Source organism: Pinus tabuliformis, chromosome 3_1 (genome assembly GCF_031772625.1).
Source record: "Pinus tabuliformis cultivar Carrire ecotype Pingquan chromosome 3_1, CPIR1, whole genome shotgun sequence".
Classification (NCBI taxonomy): domain Eukaryota; kingdom Viridiplantae; phylum Streptophyta; class Pinopsida; order Pinales; family Pinaceae; genus Pinus; species Pinus tabuliformis.
In genome coordinates this window covers 969827411-969841926 of record NC_142301.1, presented here as the reverse complement: position 1 = coordinate 969841926, position 14516 = coordinate 969827411, and the positions used below count along the sequence as shown (strand labels likewise).

General features: G+C 37.6%; 1 protein-coding gene across 1 annotated transcript; it reads right to left on the bottom strand.

Moving 5' to 3' along the window:
* Positions 1 to 8293: 8293 nt before the first annotated feature.
* LOC149191064 (toll/interleukin-1 receptor-like protein) lies at positions 8294 to 8969 on the bottom strand. Its single transcript, XM_089410652.1, has 2 exons — positions 8476 to 8969; positions 8294 to 8366 (listed from the first exon to the last, which is right to left on the bottom strand). Exons 1-2 carry the CDS (start codon positions 8967 to 8969, stop codon positions 8294 to 8296), a joined length of 567 nt encoding a protein of 188 aa, XP_089266778.1.
* Between the last annotated feature and the right edge of the window lie 5547 nt (positions 8970 to 14516).

Here is a 14516-nt window from a genome sequence, read left to right as displayed (position 1 = left end):
TAGGTTTTTATACGATAAAGAATAATATTGGTCATATGGCATACTCCCATTTGGACTCACTGTAATGAAGGAAAATATTTATTTTTCCAAGAAAAATCCATAGATAAGCCCAAGACGAAGTTAGCCCAAGGAGTAGATCAACTCAGCCTAAAGGGAGGGAATCGACCCTCGAGAAAGAATATATAAAGGAGTGAAGATTGACTCATTTAGTCGCTCATCTCAAGCAAGTTTTATCTCCAATAGCAAAGGAGAAAAAGAGTAGCTAGGAAGATAAACAGGAGGAGCAGATGTCAATGTTTGCCAAAGAATCTCTTGCCTTGTCTTGCTAGGGTTTGTGAAGCTGTCGGTTGTAAGAGGTTGAAATTTGAAGTAGTTGTAGGAGGTCAAAATTGTACGACCGAAATTCTATTGCAGGGGCCTAAGTTGCAACATCAAGGAAGTAATATCGAAGTTCTGAAGATGTCTCAAGGAAGATATTGTTGGGGGATAACGTGGGGTTAGGAGGGTTTGTTGGATTTGGCCTTTGGGTCTTGGAAGTATCTTTTGTAATTAAATTCTAAAGAAGAAGAGAATCATTTTTTGGGTTTTCCCCTTGGGGGGGTTTTGACATGGCTTGGAGCCTATCTCTTGTGTACTTTGTCTCTGTGTAATCTTCATCATTTTCGTAATTTCTTGATGAGAATAACTAAATAAGTAATAAGGAACCATCTAACATCACAAGTAATTATCATGATAAGGAAAATAAGTTCTAATTTACAAGTGTCCAAATTTTCCAACACATAAAGAATTTGAATTTCAGGTGGCCATACAATGTTACTATCATAGTTGGCCCATAAGCATTACATAGTTTATCTATCCTCAGAATTTCATTCATCATGATTATGGGTGACCCAAAAACCCATGGTTATGGGTGAACTAGAAAAAACCCTTTCCATCAGACACCATTTTCTAAGTCATACACTCCTAGTATCACAATTGGATCACAAGAATTACATGGTACCTTTATCCCCAGACCTTTGTTGATCATGGTTATAGGCCATCCTCAAACCCACGGTTATGGGTCAACTACAGAAAACCCTTATCTTCAACAACCCTTGATTTTGGGTCATCCACAAACCCATGATTATGGCTAAACCACACAAAACCCTTCTCCATCTCGATGGCTCATATTCAACAAAAGCTTCTCAAGGGGGAACTTCACAAAATTGGGACTATTTCTTTCTAAGGAGGGAGGATTTATCCGAATGGAAAATAGTATCCACCCATGGTATTTACCCATAGTATCCACTCATGGTATTGTAACTCAAGAAGGCTATAAATAATGAACCTCACTTTGTAAAAGGACAAATTCATCCACACAATGTAGTGGTAATAATTTCTCTTATTTAATAAAGATTTTATTTCTTTTGAATATTGTGTGTTTTCTCTTCTTCCTCTTGGCAGTCAAATATCTTTGATCTTATCCCTCCAACATCCAAATCATAAACAATCCATTAAATAATCCATGTGAGGTAAAGGAAATTTATAGCTTATGGTTATATTGTTTATTGATTTAGAGTCAGTACATATTCTCTGGCATCCATCCTTCTTTGGACTCAAAACTGCAGGTACAAGGTAGGGGCTTAAACTATCCTCGATCAGTCCCTTGTTTAGCAACTCTTGAACTTTATTTATGATCTCTTGATTTTCCCTACGTGTCATCATGTCAGCAAACTCATCTAACAATGCTTGAATTTTAGTAGGCAAATCATCTAAGTTAGCATTTGTATGTACAACTCTAGGCTTGCCAATCAAAGCAAACTACACCTCTTCTTCTTTCTTGATTTCATGCAACAACACTTTTCTAGTCATCAATAACATGTTTGTACCCACTTCTTCTCTGGATCCTTCATCATTTAGTGGCAATAATGCATGCTTTCATCCATCTTTTTTAAGGCTATAAGTGTTTATTCTTCCATCATGAACAATTCTCCTATCATATTTTCATGGTCTCCCAAAAAAAATGTGAAAGACATCCATTGGCATAATATCACATAATATCTCATCTTTGTAATTTCTAATCTAAATTTATACCTTACTCTATTCACTCACCATAATTTTATGTCCACTTTTCAGCAAAGACACTCGGTATGGACTAGGATGTATCATCCTCTATAATCCCAAATTCTCCACCATCTTAGTAAAAACTAGATTGTTAGTACTACCACTTCCAATGACCATTTTACAACATTTCTCTTTTTATTATCATATGGTACTAAACAAACTTCTTCTTTGTGTTGGTTCATGAAGTTCCTTTTCAGCTTTGATCAAGACTCTCATCAGCATTAATGATTTACCCATCTCATGAGTTTCTCCTTTTATCTCTTCATTTCTTGTCCCTTCTTTATCCTTTGCAACATGAGCTCCTCAGTGGTTCGTTGAATTGTTCTCAAGACAATCCCAAGGCACATGTCCTATTTTTCCACAGATATAACAACTTATTTCTATTCCTATACCCTTGCTACTTGAGAAGAATTATCTGCCTCTAGACTCTCCTCCTCTAGGTAACTGACTGCTAGAACTTCCTGCATCTTCCTTTGAATCTTAGAACCTCCCTTTGTTGGAGGTCTCCCTCAAGGTTTCCTAATAGGCATCTTCCACTATCTTCAAGGGTAAGAGGTCAATTTCATCCTGAATATCACACCTTAGCCCATTTATATATCTGTAACTTTTTCAACATCCTTTTCTATGTGACCTTCCCTAATGTTCAATCTATAGAAATCTTTAAGTATATTCCTTCACTGCCATGGCATTTTTTCTTAGATTTTTCAATTTTCTAAACAACTTCAGTTGGTATTCCTTAGGCATGAATCTTCCCTTGAATTTAGCTACCTTTCTGTCCTAGATTATGATTTTTGTCTTTCTTTTCCTTCTTCAATCAACCTATAGTTCATCCCACCAAAAGCCTGCATGTCCCTTCATCTTGGTCACTACATATTTGACCTTCTAATCACTTATACATATTTGTAAGAGAAGTATTTATCCATTCCATTGACCGAGTCAAGTGGTTCATCCACATTTAAGTTTCAATTGTACATAGGCACTTCCATATTTGGCATAGATCCTACCTTTGTAACTAGCTTTATTAATTCTTCCTCCACTGGCCCTCCTCCTGGTGCTCCTTATATTTCCTCTTTAGAGCCTATATCTTCACCCTCACTAATGTATCCTACATCAGGTTTTCTTCTCCAAGTTGCCTCCATGGCTTCTACCCTTGCTTGGATTTTCCTCAGCTCCAATTTTAACTCATCAATTGCCTCATTTCTATCTTGGCCTCCCCGTCTAGCCTACATGTTCTTATTTTAAATTTGACTCCCCTATGAAAAAAAAATCCATGTCTCTTTGTTGAATACAATTTTTCATCTTCCTTTTAATTTTCTTGCTTTTGTTGATTCTACAGAGACTTACACTTTAATACCATAAATGATGGCCTCTAAGACTCATAAAATATGTTTCGTTCTGTGCCCCCTTCGCTAACTTCTTATAAAGTGCCATTCAAATCAAGACTATGGATCAAGTTTTTCTTCCCTGCCATACTTTTTGTCCTCTAATTCCATGCAATGCACAGCCAATTCCCAGTCTATTCCCCCTCGACAAACTCTCGTCCCAGGGTTTTCTTTTGGCATCCAGGTTTCACTCCTTCTAACCCCTTTTCCCTAGCCATTGCACACTCCTGACACTAGTCCTACCTCCATGTGATTCAATTCTTAGAGCTAGTTTCAATGCCCCAGTCCCAATAATGGGACAGTGCTTAACAGGCAACAAATCATTTGTTGATATGTTATTTAACGGGATTTCTGCTTTCTCCCCTACCCAACACTCCCCGCAACCTTGACAAACTCCCCAGTCGATGGTGGCAATGATGATAATTGATTGATTCATTCTTTTCTATCAATCTCGTTATTTAATGGGGTCACCAACTCCCTTGTTGTCACTCATAATAGCTCTCAGGTCTTGCTTCACCATTGGTCTCATCCTGCTTGCAATGTCTCGGCTCCTCCTCTAGTTGGTCTGACAACGTTAGTTTGATATGAGGTCGAATATTGCCTATTGTCGAGTTCAAACTTTGACAATATCTCACCAACCTGATAGGCAAAGGGAAATACGTCTGGTGATGGGAAAAATCCCATTTAGTGGGCCTGTCAAGTGGCATGGGGAATTTCTCCAAATCCTCGCAGTAGAACCGATTGTCGAGTTCAAACTTTGACAATATCTCATCAACCCGATAGGCAAAGGGAAATACGTTTGGTGATGGGAAAAATCCCATTTAGTGGACCTGTCAAGTGGCGTGGGAGATTTCTCTAGATCCCCGCAGTAGAACCGTACTCCTTCGAGACATCGTCTTCTCTAAATATGGGATCCCTATTGATTATAGTTTCTCTTCTCATGTGTTGGATACATAGGCTCTCGGTACGACGAGTTAATTTGCCAACACAACCTCTAGTTCTATTTTCCCTGGAGTTATCCTTTATCCTAACTAGGCTAAGTGAAATTATGCATGGTGGCCTATATCATTTCATGGTTGAATCCAACCCTTTGACACTCCTGAAATCCACACAAATAGAATGTTAGGCCTTCACAAGGCAATGAAGGGGCATGAATTTGATAAACAAAGATAAGGATGAAAAACCCTATATGATCTCTCCACACAGAGATTACAAAAGAAACCAAAAGGAAAGTCTTCTATTAGTGTCTAGTCTCCAAAACAAAACAGACAACCCTTAACTTACTTCTTCGAGCCTAAGGAAAAATACCTTAAGACATGAGAACAAGGTTGTAACTAACTGACCTCACATCTTAGGTTGTAATTAACTGACCTCACATCTTCCTTACAACTAGTCCTATTCTAGAAGGTAAACACCATGATGTTATTTTTGTATTTATATATGTCCCATGAAGAGCCCTCAACATAACCACCAAACAAAAATATGCTTCAAACTAATATTACGACTCACAAGGATTACAAAAATAGAAGAAATGGTCCATGAAGGATAATGTAACTCCATGCTAGGATGCTCTTTCATCACCCTCTATGGAGGTCATGATTGCTATGTAAGTCAATAGTTAGAATCACATCTTCTCAAGGCATGTGCTCAAAGATGTGAAGGAGCTATGTAAAGCCAAGAAAATGATCTTGGATGTACATGTGTTGTCGGAAAGTAAGGAGGCCAGTGTGCAACAATTTTGAGAGAAGTAGTGAGAAAATTCATGAAGAGGATGCACAATGATAACAAGGATGTGTATGATCAATATTGGTTAATGATATAGCAAGAGAAATGTCATGTAGCTATATAGACTAGTGAACAAAATCGATGGAGTTAAGTTTTGATGGAGGAGTGAGCACGATATTGGCCATAGTGGTAGGTGACCACCTTAAAGTGTTTAGTCCAAGTTGTAAAACCTATCAGTAGGAAAATGTATTCCCCAAGGTTATTGTAAGACCTCTTATTTAGGTACACATGTAGCATAGGGTGAGCCACTTGAATAAGTAGGAGGGTGATAGGTGTAATTATATGTTAGCTTATGGCTAGTTTGTTATAACACCTATTAATCAAGCATATATGTTGAGTGTTATGCCCATGGAGTTATGTATGATGTGGTAGTGGTGATGATCAAGTGTCATAGAACCAATGTAGAGTGGGTTTATTGTTAGCAGTATATTGACTCTAGGTTTTAGTATTTTCCCAGAATATTTTCATGTAATGTATGATAACTGCATTGCAAACTGCCTTTAGATTATCGTAAAAACATGATAGACCATAAAAATGCAGAAAAATTCGCGGATAACATAATAAAAGACCTGGAAAATTCCTAAGGAACTAAAGCCATATTGGGTGAAGCACCTAAATTTTGTTCCCGGTAGATAATAAATCTATGGTGTGTGTTTATATATCACTATCATATTTTAATCTCTCTTTTTGTAAAGTTCACGAGGAACAACATTTTACCATTCAAGTTCTGATTCAAAAGAGTATATTGAGCTCCCAGCCTTGTTTGAAAATCCTAAAGAGAATTATTTATTACCTCTATATCGATGAACCCAGAAACTGATCAGGCCCCAGGTCTTCTCTGTCACATCGCTGCCAACAGCCATTTCTAGCCCAAAATATTCTGCCAAAAACACCGAAAGCACTTCTGCTCACTCTCCCAACCAAATACTGTCTTCAAAGAAAATGATCATTTTCGGAAAAGGAAAATCCAAGATTTATTTTATACTCTTTGACTTAGATTTATTTTGTGCATCCCTGGGTGAGTTTCTCCCACTCTCTGGCTGCAGAACAGTTCACTTCGCCTGCTTATCTATTGTCTTTCAGTACTTTCACTTTCAGAAATGCAACCTCTAGAACAGCTACAACAATGACTTCTGCCAATTTATTTGCAAGCTCGAACGTTAGAGATCGAGCTAGAGTGACCTCCATTTCCTGGTTTGAAATCTAGAGAGGACCACTACGACATCACAAAGCCCTTAAAGTATCAATTGTCTGCATCATATCCAGAGTCGGAGGCATAGATAAAGCTATTAGTGATAAATCAGCTAGCTCCAAATGATGGGTTTAATAGAGCCACCTTTAAGTCCAGACAAGGAACGGAAATAAATGAATTGCTCCATGTTCTTCTCCCAGCAAATACCCTCTGCTCCCTTCCAAATGTCATTTTCACTGTTGTGGCCATGGAACATTACAACCGCCTTATACTCTTTTACCAATACGGCAGAAATGCTTCAATGTTCTTTATACTCTCTCTCATTGTTGTAACATGCTTCCATAATCTTTGGGAGATGTATGTGCAAGTTATATATTATTATTCATGTCCATACCTCGTTTAAATCCTCGGAGATGAATCTGCCAACTTTAAGGCAAATTAGAAAATTAGCCAATTTTCATTAAATTAATGGTTTCATGTGTGTTTTTTATATTAATATATAACTTTAATTAATATTTTTTTTCTATATTAATATAAGTTTTTATAAAATTATAATTTTCTATTATTTAAATTATATTTTTAAATATATAAGTAAATTTGATATTTTTAAAAATTTCAAAAACATAAATTACACCAACTAAATTTCTCATTTCAACATATTTCTATATATATATATAGATATAACAATTAAATTGCCATAAAAATAATTATAAAATTACATCATATATGTCAATAACTTTTTTTAAATTTAGTTTTGAGAAATAATCCCCATTGTTAAAACACCTTTACTATAGATAAATCACCAATTAAATTTCATGATTGAATCAGCCTAACAATAACCTTCTAGATCTTTAATTCTAATAAACAAATATAATATAAACATTCATTACTGTATAAATAAATATACATTCATAAATGAAAATAATAGATTATTTTATTTCTTACTGTGATGAAATTTTAAGAGGGAAACTTAATCCTATACAAAGTAATGAATTTATATTGAAATTTTATTTTTTATTAATTAATAATATTTAATAATTTTTTAAATATTATTAAATAATAAAAATATTAATATTTAAAACAATTAAATATTATAAATACTAATGTCTATTTTGCCTTCATTAAACAATTTAAAAATTAAATAATTAAATAAATATGTCAACATAAAAATGTTTAAGATGAGTGTGCTTTTGGGAGATAGGTTTGGTTCAGTGAGGTGAACATTATATTACTAAACATGTGTGTCGATGAATTGCTTTTGGAGATGTTTTTATGTGATAATACGGAAAGTTGAAATTATATTAATCTACTTTTAAATTTTTTTATTTTTAATTTACATCTATCTAAAAATAATTATTTTAAAATAAAATTTAAATATATATATAAATATAAATATAATATTATACTTATTAACTAAAATTATATATACCTTTGTTTTAATAAAAAAATATAAATTTAATTTGAATCTAAAACCAGAAGCTGTAAAACCATCAACGTAGACACATTGCAATTACTGAAAGGGCCGAAGCGATCTCATTGCCAAATGCCATAGAAGCATGGCACTTACGTCTTTTCCATCTCACTTTACCCGGTGCAATTAGTGAAATAACAAAGCGATCTACATATAAGAAGTCGTAGAAGCATCGAATTTTACTCTTTTTCCATTATTGAGATAGGAGATTGAAAAAATGAAATAACCACAAAATTATATTGGAAAAATAATTATATATGTATGGTGGGACAATGGTTTTCGAACATCATAAATTACAATTGAGCTTTCAATTAAGTTATTATTATCGACATTAAATTGGCCACGGTCGAGACGGCGGGATTAAATTGATGGCGAACTGCTGTGGTCAGTCCTACAAAGTTCAGCGACGTGCTCAACCAGAGCTGTTTCGTACCTGCGAGGCATATAACTTGAAGTTATCAACATTTCAAACAGAAGAGAAGAGGCCGAAACAGAGAGATAAATGAGAGCAGAGGAGGGAATGTAGTGAGTGAGGTACCCACCCATTGAAATCTTCTTGAAGTGACCAACCACAGGGACGACACAGTTCGAAGAGTGCAACCTTCCATTCACAGATTTCCTGGGCGCTGTATCTCCCACTGCTCTCATGCTTTTCGAATGCTGTGGCAAAGGGGCCTCCACGTTGCTCCGGCCGCCGAACCTGCGAAGGAGTGACGTTATAAAACAGAGGAATGGCTATGGCGGACCCAATCCCTTGCCTCTGCAGTAGTAGTTGACGTGCCAAAAGAGAGGTTTCTCTAAGACACCACACAGATTGTGCGTAGTTTGGAGAGAAGACGGGAATCAAGATGTGACTAACTTCAATTTTTGTTTCTAAGGCGGCATCGATGTCGCCCCCCCTCTTGAGATTGTGGGTGTCGAGGAAGACACGTAAGAAGCCTGCTCTTGTGAGAGCCTGGTACAGATGATCCACAAAACCTTTTCTCGCATCCCGTCCTCTGAAGCTCAAAAACATGTCGCATCTGTACCTGCCCATTATAATTTGGATTAATTAGTGTAATTAATCTGGGAAAAAAAAAAAAATCGGGCCTTCAGCTGAGGGGAGGGGAGCGCGGAAAACAGCTAGGGTTGAAAGTTTGCAAGCGTTGATTTCCATGGTAGGGCGTAGAGGAGGGAGCTCTACTCCCTCCTACAAGCAAGTTGTTACCAGCCATGGTAAGAAGCCGATGAAAGAAGTCAGAAGTCTTGATGACGAGGGGAAAAAGAGCAGGGAAGAAGAGCAGGAGGGAGTCAAACAATGTGAAAATAAAAGCACAAAAGAAAAGGAAGAAAATGACAAGGAAAAGGGAGCAAAAACCAAGGCACAAAAAGGACCCTGTAAGCCCAAATCTGAGGTTACACCCAGGGTAGTCCTGAATGATCCTGCGCTGCAGGCACATAGGGACCACATGCGAACTTATGCTATCATTTGTAAATTCATGGTAGTATGGCCCACTGAAAAAGCTTTACAGACATGGATTAAATACCATTGGAAACCAAAAGGGAGCATTGACCTAGATCTAGGGTCAAAAGGATTCTTTACAGTGGTCTTCACTAATATTGAAGATAAAGACAGAGTGTTTGAAGGAGGGCCCTACTTCTATGCCGTTGCTGGCCTCTATATGAAGCCGTGGATGATGAACTTTGTACCAGAGCGGGAGACTTTCACATCAGTTCCGGTTTGGGTAAGACTTTACTCCCTTCCTCTTGATTATTGGCAAACTGAATCGTTAACAGCCATAGGTAATAAATTAGGACGTTTTGTCAAGGCTTCTGAAACCACTAGAAGAGGAAAATATACTTCCTTTACACGAATCTGTGTGGAAATGGATCTCTCTGAAGCTCGACCGAATGAGTTGATCTTGAAAGTTTATGATGAAAAATGGGTGCAAACAATAGATTATGAACATATTCCTTTTAGATGTCATGAGCATGGACATCTGTTCAGAGATTGCCCTCTCAGTAAAATCGAGAATAAGAGCAGAACTTCCACAATGAAAGATACGGAAAGCTTTCAAAAAGTGAGCCACAGAGGAAAAGGCGGCAAAAGGGGACTTAAGCAACATCAAGCAGAAGGGCCTCAAGTTACACAGAATAGGTTCCAAGTTCTCGAGGAAGAAGAAGAGATGATAAAAGTAGATCAGGGAATAGAGGAAAGTCCAGAGGACAAGGAGACAGAGGAGGACAAAGACCAACCAAAGAACAATAACATACAGAAAGAGGCTATGATGAGCGATGTAGAACTAGATATGGACTAGGAAATGACCCAGAGCGAGATGGAAATGGAGGATCATGAACTACAGGAGATTCTAGATAGAGAGCACCTAGATTTGGAAGGGTTCTTGAAACAGGGAACCATGGGAGGGTTAGATTTGTTACCTCAAGAATAGTTCTCTAGAGTACAACAGCTGTACTTATGGAAAACCCAGGCTAGTGGGGTGGAAAGGCAAGGTAACACAGCAAACCATGGCAAAGAAGGTGTGAAATCTACAAAAAAACACACCAGGATTAGCACCTCGAGGCCCAGGAAAGAAAAGAGGCAGAAAAAAGCAGAATGAACTGCTGATGGAGTGTGGAAAGCTAATGATAGATTCGGGTAAGATGAAAGACCTAACCAGTTACTCTTTCACTAATCTTTAATGATGAAGTTTACTTCTTGGAACATCAAGGGTCTAGGTAGTAAAAGGAATCAAAGATTACTTAGTAACAGAATGAAACGTGAAGCTTCGGATATTATATTTATCTAGTAAACTAAATGTTCTATTCAGAAAAATAAAGAACTTGATAGTAAATGGCTCAGTCATTTTGAGTTTCTAGAAGTCAAGGCAAAAAATACAGCAAGTGGCATTCTTACTCTTTGGAATCCCCTAAATATTAGTATAATAGATGCTGAGGCTTCCAGAAATTATTTATCAGTGGTCATTCAACCTGTGGGGGACAGGGAGATCTATCTGATAACGAATGTTTATGGCCCTCAGAGAATGGGCGACAAATTGAGATTTCTAGATTCTCTTATGGATCTCAGAGAGAGATATGTTGGGATTCCATGGATTATGGGTGGGGACTTCAACATAATCAAATCTCTATCGGAGAAAAAAGAGGGCACCAAAGCTCTAACCAAAGATGCCTTAGCTTTTCAATCTTTTATGGACACTATGAAATTGGTTGACATTGATTCAAGTAATGGTCTCTTTACTTAGAACAATAGAAGAAGAGGAGGGTCTTTGGTGGCCTCAAAGCTAGACAGATTTATCATATCAGAGGACCTTATACTCAATGATAATGGAATGGAAGCAAGGATTCTACCCTTTGGAGGATCTGATCACTGGCCAATTCAACTAGAGATCAGGGGCATTGGTACTCCCAGGAATAGACCTTTTAGATTTGAGAATATCTGGCTCACCCATCCAGATTTTATCAACAACATTTCAAGTTGGTGGTCTGAAGATCTACATATTCAGGGTACAAGCATGTTCCTTCTTCACAAAAGACTAAAACATATCAAGCTCAGGCTAAAAGAGTGGAACAAGAAAGAATTTGGCAATATTTTTGAAGGAAAAAAAGTTGTTGAAAACAAACTACAGATACTCAACCAATCCCTTATCAAGGTTGGCTTTGATAAAGTCAGCAATGACAGAGCCACCAAACTTCAGCATGAATGGGAGAACTTATGCAAACAAGAAGAAATATTTTGGAGACAAAAATCTAGAGTGCAATGGTTAAAGGAAGGGGAACGAAACACCAGATTTTTCCACAGGTCAACCTTGGAAAACCAAGCTCATAATAGAATCTCCTCGATTAAGGATGAGGAAGGGCAACTACTCAGCACCCATGAAGAAATAGAAGCTATATTAGTTCAACACTTTCGTGGGATTGCAAAGGAAACCATTTCAAACAGAGAGCCTTTCATTAAGGATCTAACAAGACATATACCAAGACTAGTGTCCAGAGAGGATAATTTCAACCTCAATAGGCCAGCAACTGAAGAGGAAAACAGTGAAGTCCTCAAGGAAATGCAGAATGGTAAAGCACCGGGTCCTGATATTTTTAATGTGGATTTCTTTAAACACTGTTGGAATATTGTTAAACAAGACATTCTGAATGTAGTAGAAGATTCCAGGAGGAATATAACTATTTTTAAGGCACTCAACACCTCTTTCATTTCACTGATCCCTAAACAGGATAATACCCTAACTCCTGATAAGTTTAGACCCATAGCATTGTGCAATGTGGTTTACAATATTATATCCAAGGTTGTTGCTAACAGACTCAAACCTCTTCTCCCCACTCTAGTTTCTAGGGAGCAATCTGGTTATGTGGAAGGTAGACAAACTCTCAATAATATCATTCAAGCACAGGAGGTGGTGCACTCACTGACTAGCAACAAGAAAGTTGGAATGATCATGCAGCTGGACCTAGCTAAAGCCTATGATAAGTTGAACTGAACCTATATCAAGAGGGTTCTTATTGCTTTTGGGTTTGATCATAATTGGGTTAGATGGATCATGGCTTTGGTAACTTCTTCTAGCTTTTCAATTTTGGTAAATGGCTCTCCCTCCGAGATTTTTATTCCCTCAAGAGGTCTTAGGCAGGGAGATCCACTCTCTCCCTTTCTCTTTATACTCATTATGGAAGGACTTGGTAGATCGATTAAGCAAGCAAAAGCAGAAGGCAAAATCAAGGGTCTTCAACTTTCTGAGAATGGACAAATTTTGACACATCAACAATTTGTGGATGATACCATGTTGCAAGGAGTTCCTACAGTCAAAGAAGCTTTGGCATACAAACAACTTCTAATTGACTTTGGTTTGGCCACAGGTATGGAGGTTAATATTTTCAAATCTAAAATCTTTTTCTTTAATACCGATATTGCTATTCAAAGGAATATTTCCAGAATTCTAGGCTTTCAAAGAGATTCTCTTCCTTTGAAATATTTGGGAGTCCCTCTTACTGCTAAACCTCTTCATAAGAGCATCTGGGAACCGGTGATTAATAAGATGCAGGATAAAATCAGGAATTGGACCATCAGATCTTTAAACTTAGCTGGCAGGTTGGTGCTTACAAAGGTTGTTCTCCAATCTATCCCAGTTTTCATGCTTTCAACACTCCCTGCACCAAAAGGAGTCTTACAACAATTCAGAACCATTCAAAGAGACTTCCTCTAGGGTAAGGGGGAGAAAAAAAAGAAATGGGCCTTAGTTGCTTGGGAAAAGATTTGCAAACCCAAAAATCAAGGAGGTCTGGGTTTCGATGATACAGAGGTTCTAAGTAGGGCTTTAGGAGCTAAGTTATGGTGGAGATGGATCAAAGAACCAAAGACCCAGTGGGCTAGTATCTGGATAGAAAAATATGCCAGCACTTGGGATAATAACGATCATATAAGGATGTCTAGAAATATAAAGGGCTCATACATCTGGAATAAGGCCTGGGAGAACATAGGCTTAGTTCAAAAGAATAGCTTCTGGGAAATCAAAGAGGGGGATCTGGCACTTTTTTGGGAAGATAAATGGCAACAAGAACCAATACTGCTAAAAGAGGAATTTCTGGACCTCAAGAGAGAGACAGACATCATAGGGTTATCACAGGTCAAATATTTTTGGGACCAAAACAATAATGCAAGTAAATGGAGAAAGTGGAGGAACATGATTTATAGGGAAGATAACCCCTTGAAAACTAAAGCTGAGGCTCTCATGCGGATATTGGAACAAAGGAAGATTTTAGTGACAGGGGGGCATGACCAATTGAGGTGGGGCAACAATAATGAGGGTATCTTTAATCTCAAGGAGGCAAAATGCAAACTCCATGAGATGGATTCTCTTGCTTCGAATAGAATATGGTAGAATCTATGGAGGCATCAAGGCTGGATGAAGATTAAACTCTTCGTGTGGCTTGTTTATCATAAGAGAATTCTGACTTAGGATAACATAAGGAAAAGGGTTGTTTTGGGGCTTTCCAAATTCCAGCTCTATGAAGCCTAAGAAGAAACCATGGAACACCTCCTCAATAATTGTATCTTCACCTCTAGTTTGTGGGATTCTTTTGCCAACATCTTCCAAAAGAGTGACAGGGATAGAGGGTGTATCATCAACACCCTAACCAAGTGGAGGCGTAATTATTCAGATAATGAAATTCTTGGCTCAGCTTGGGCTCTTACGCCTAGCTTCATTATTTGGAATGTCTGGAAAGAAAGGAATAAGAGAATTTTCAAAAATGAAAAAAGATCCCTCCAATGTCTTTTGAAGCAGACCTTGACTCAACTTAAAGAGACGGTTGGTACCATAGTGCGAAATACCCCTAAAAATCCACCTTCAAATGCTGACATGAGGATTCTAGGACAGTTGGGAATGCAGGGGCTTATGTCGCAAGGCCTGAACAGAAAGGTTATGGTTATGGATTCTAAGCAAGAATTCTAGCATCCTCCCCCTTTGGGATTTCTGAAATATAACATAGACGGGGCTTCAAAAGGCAACCCGGGCAATGCAGGCTTTGGAGGGGTGTTAAGGGATGATACTGGTAATATCCTTTCCATCTTCCATGGACATTT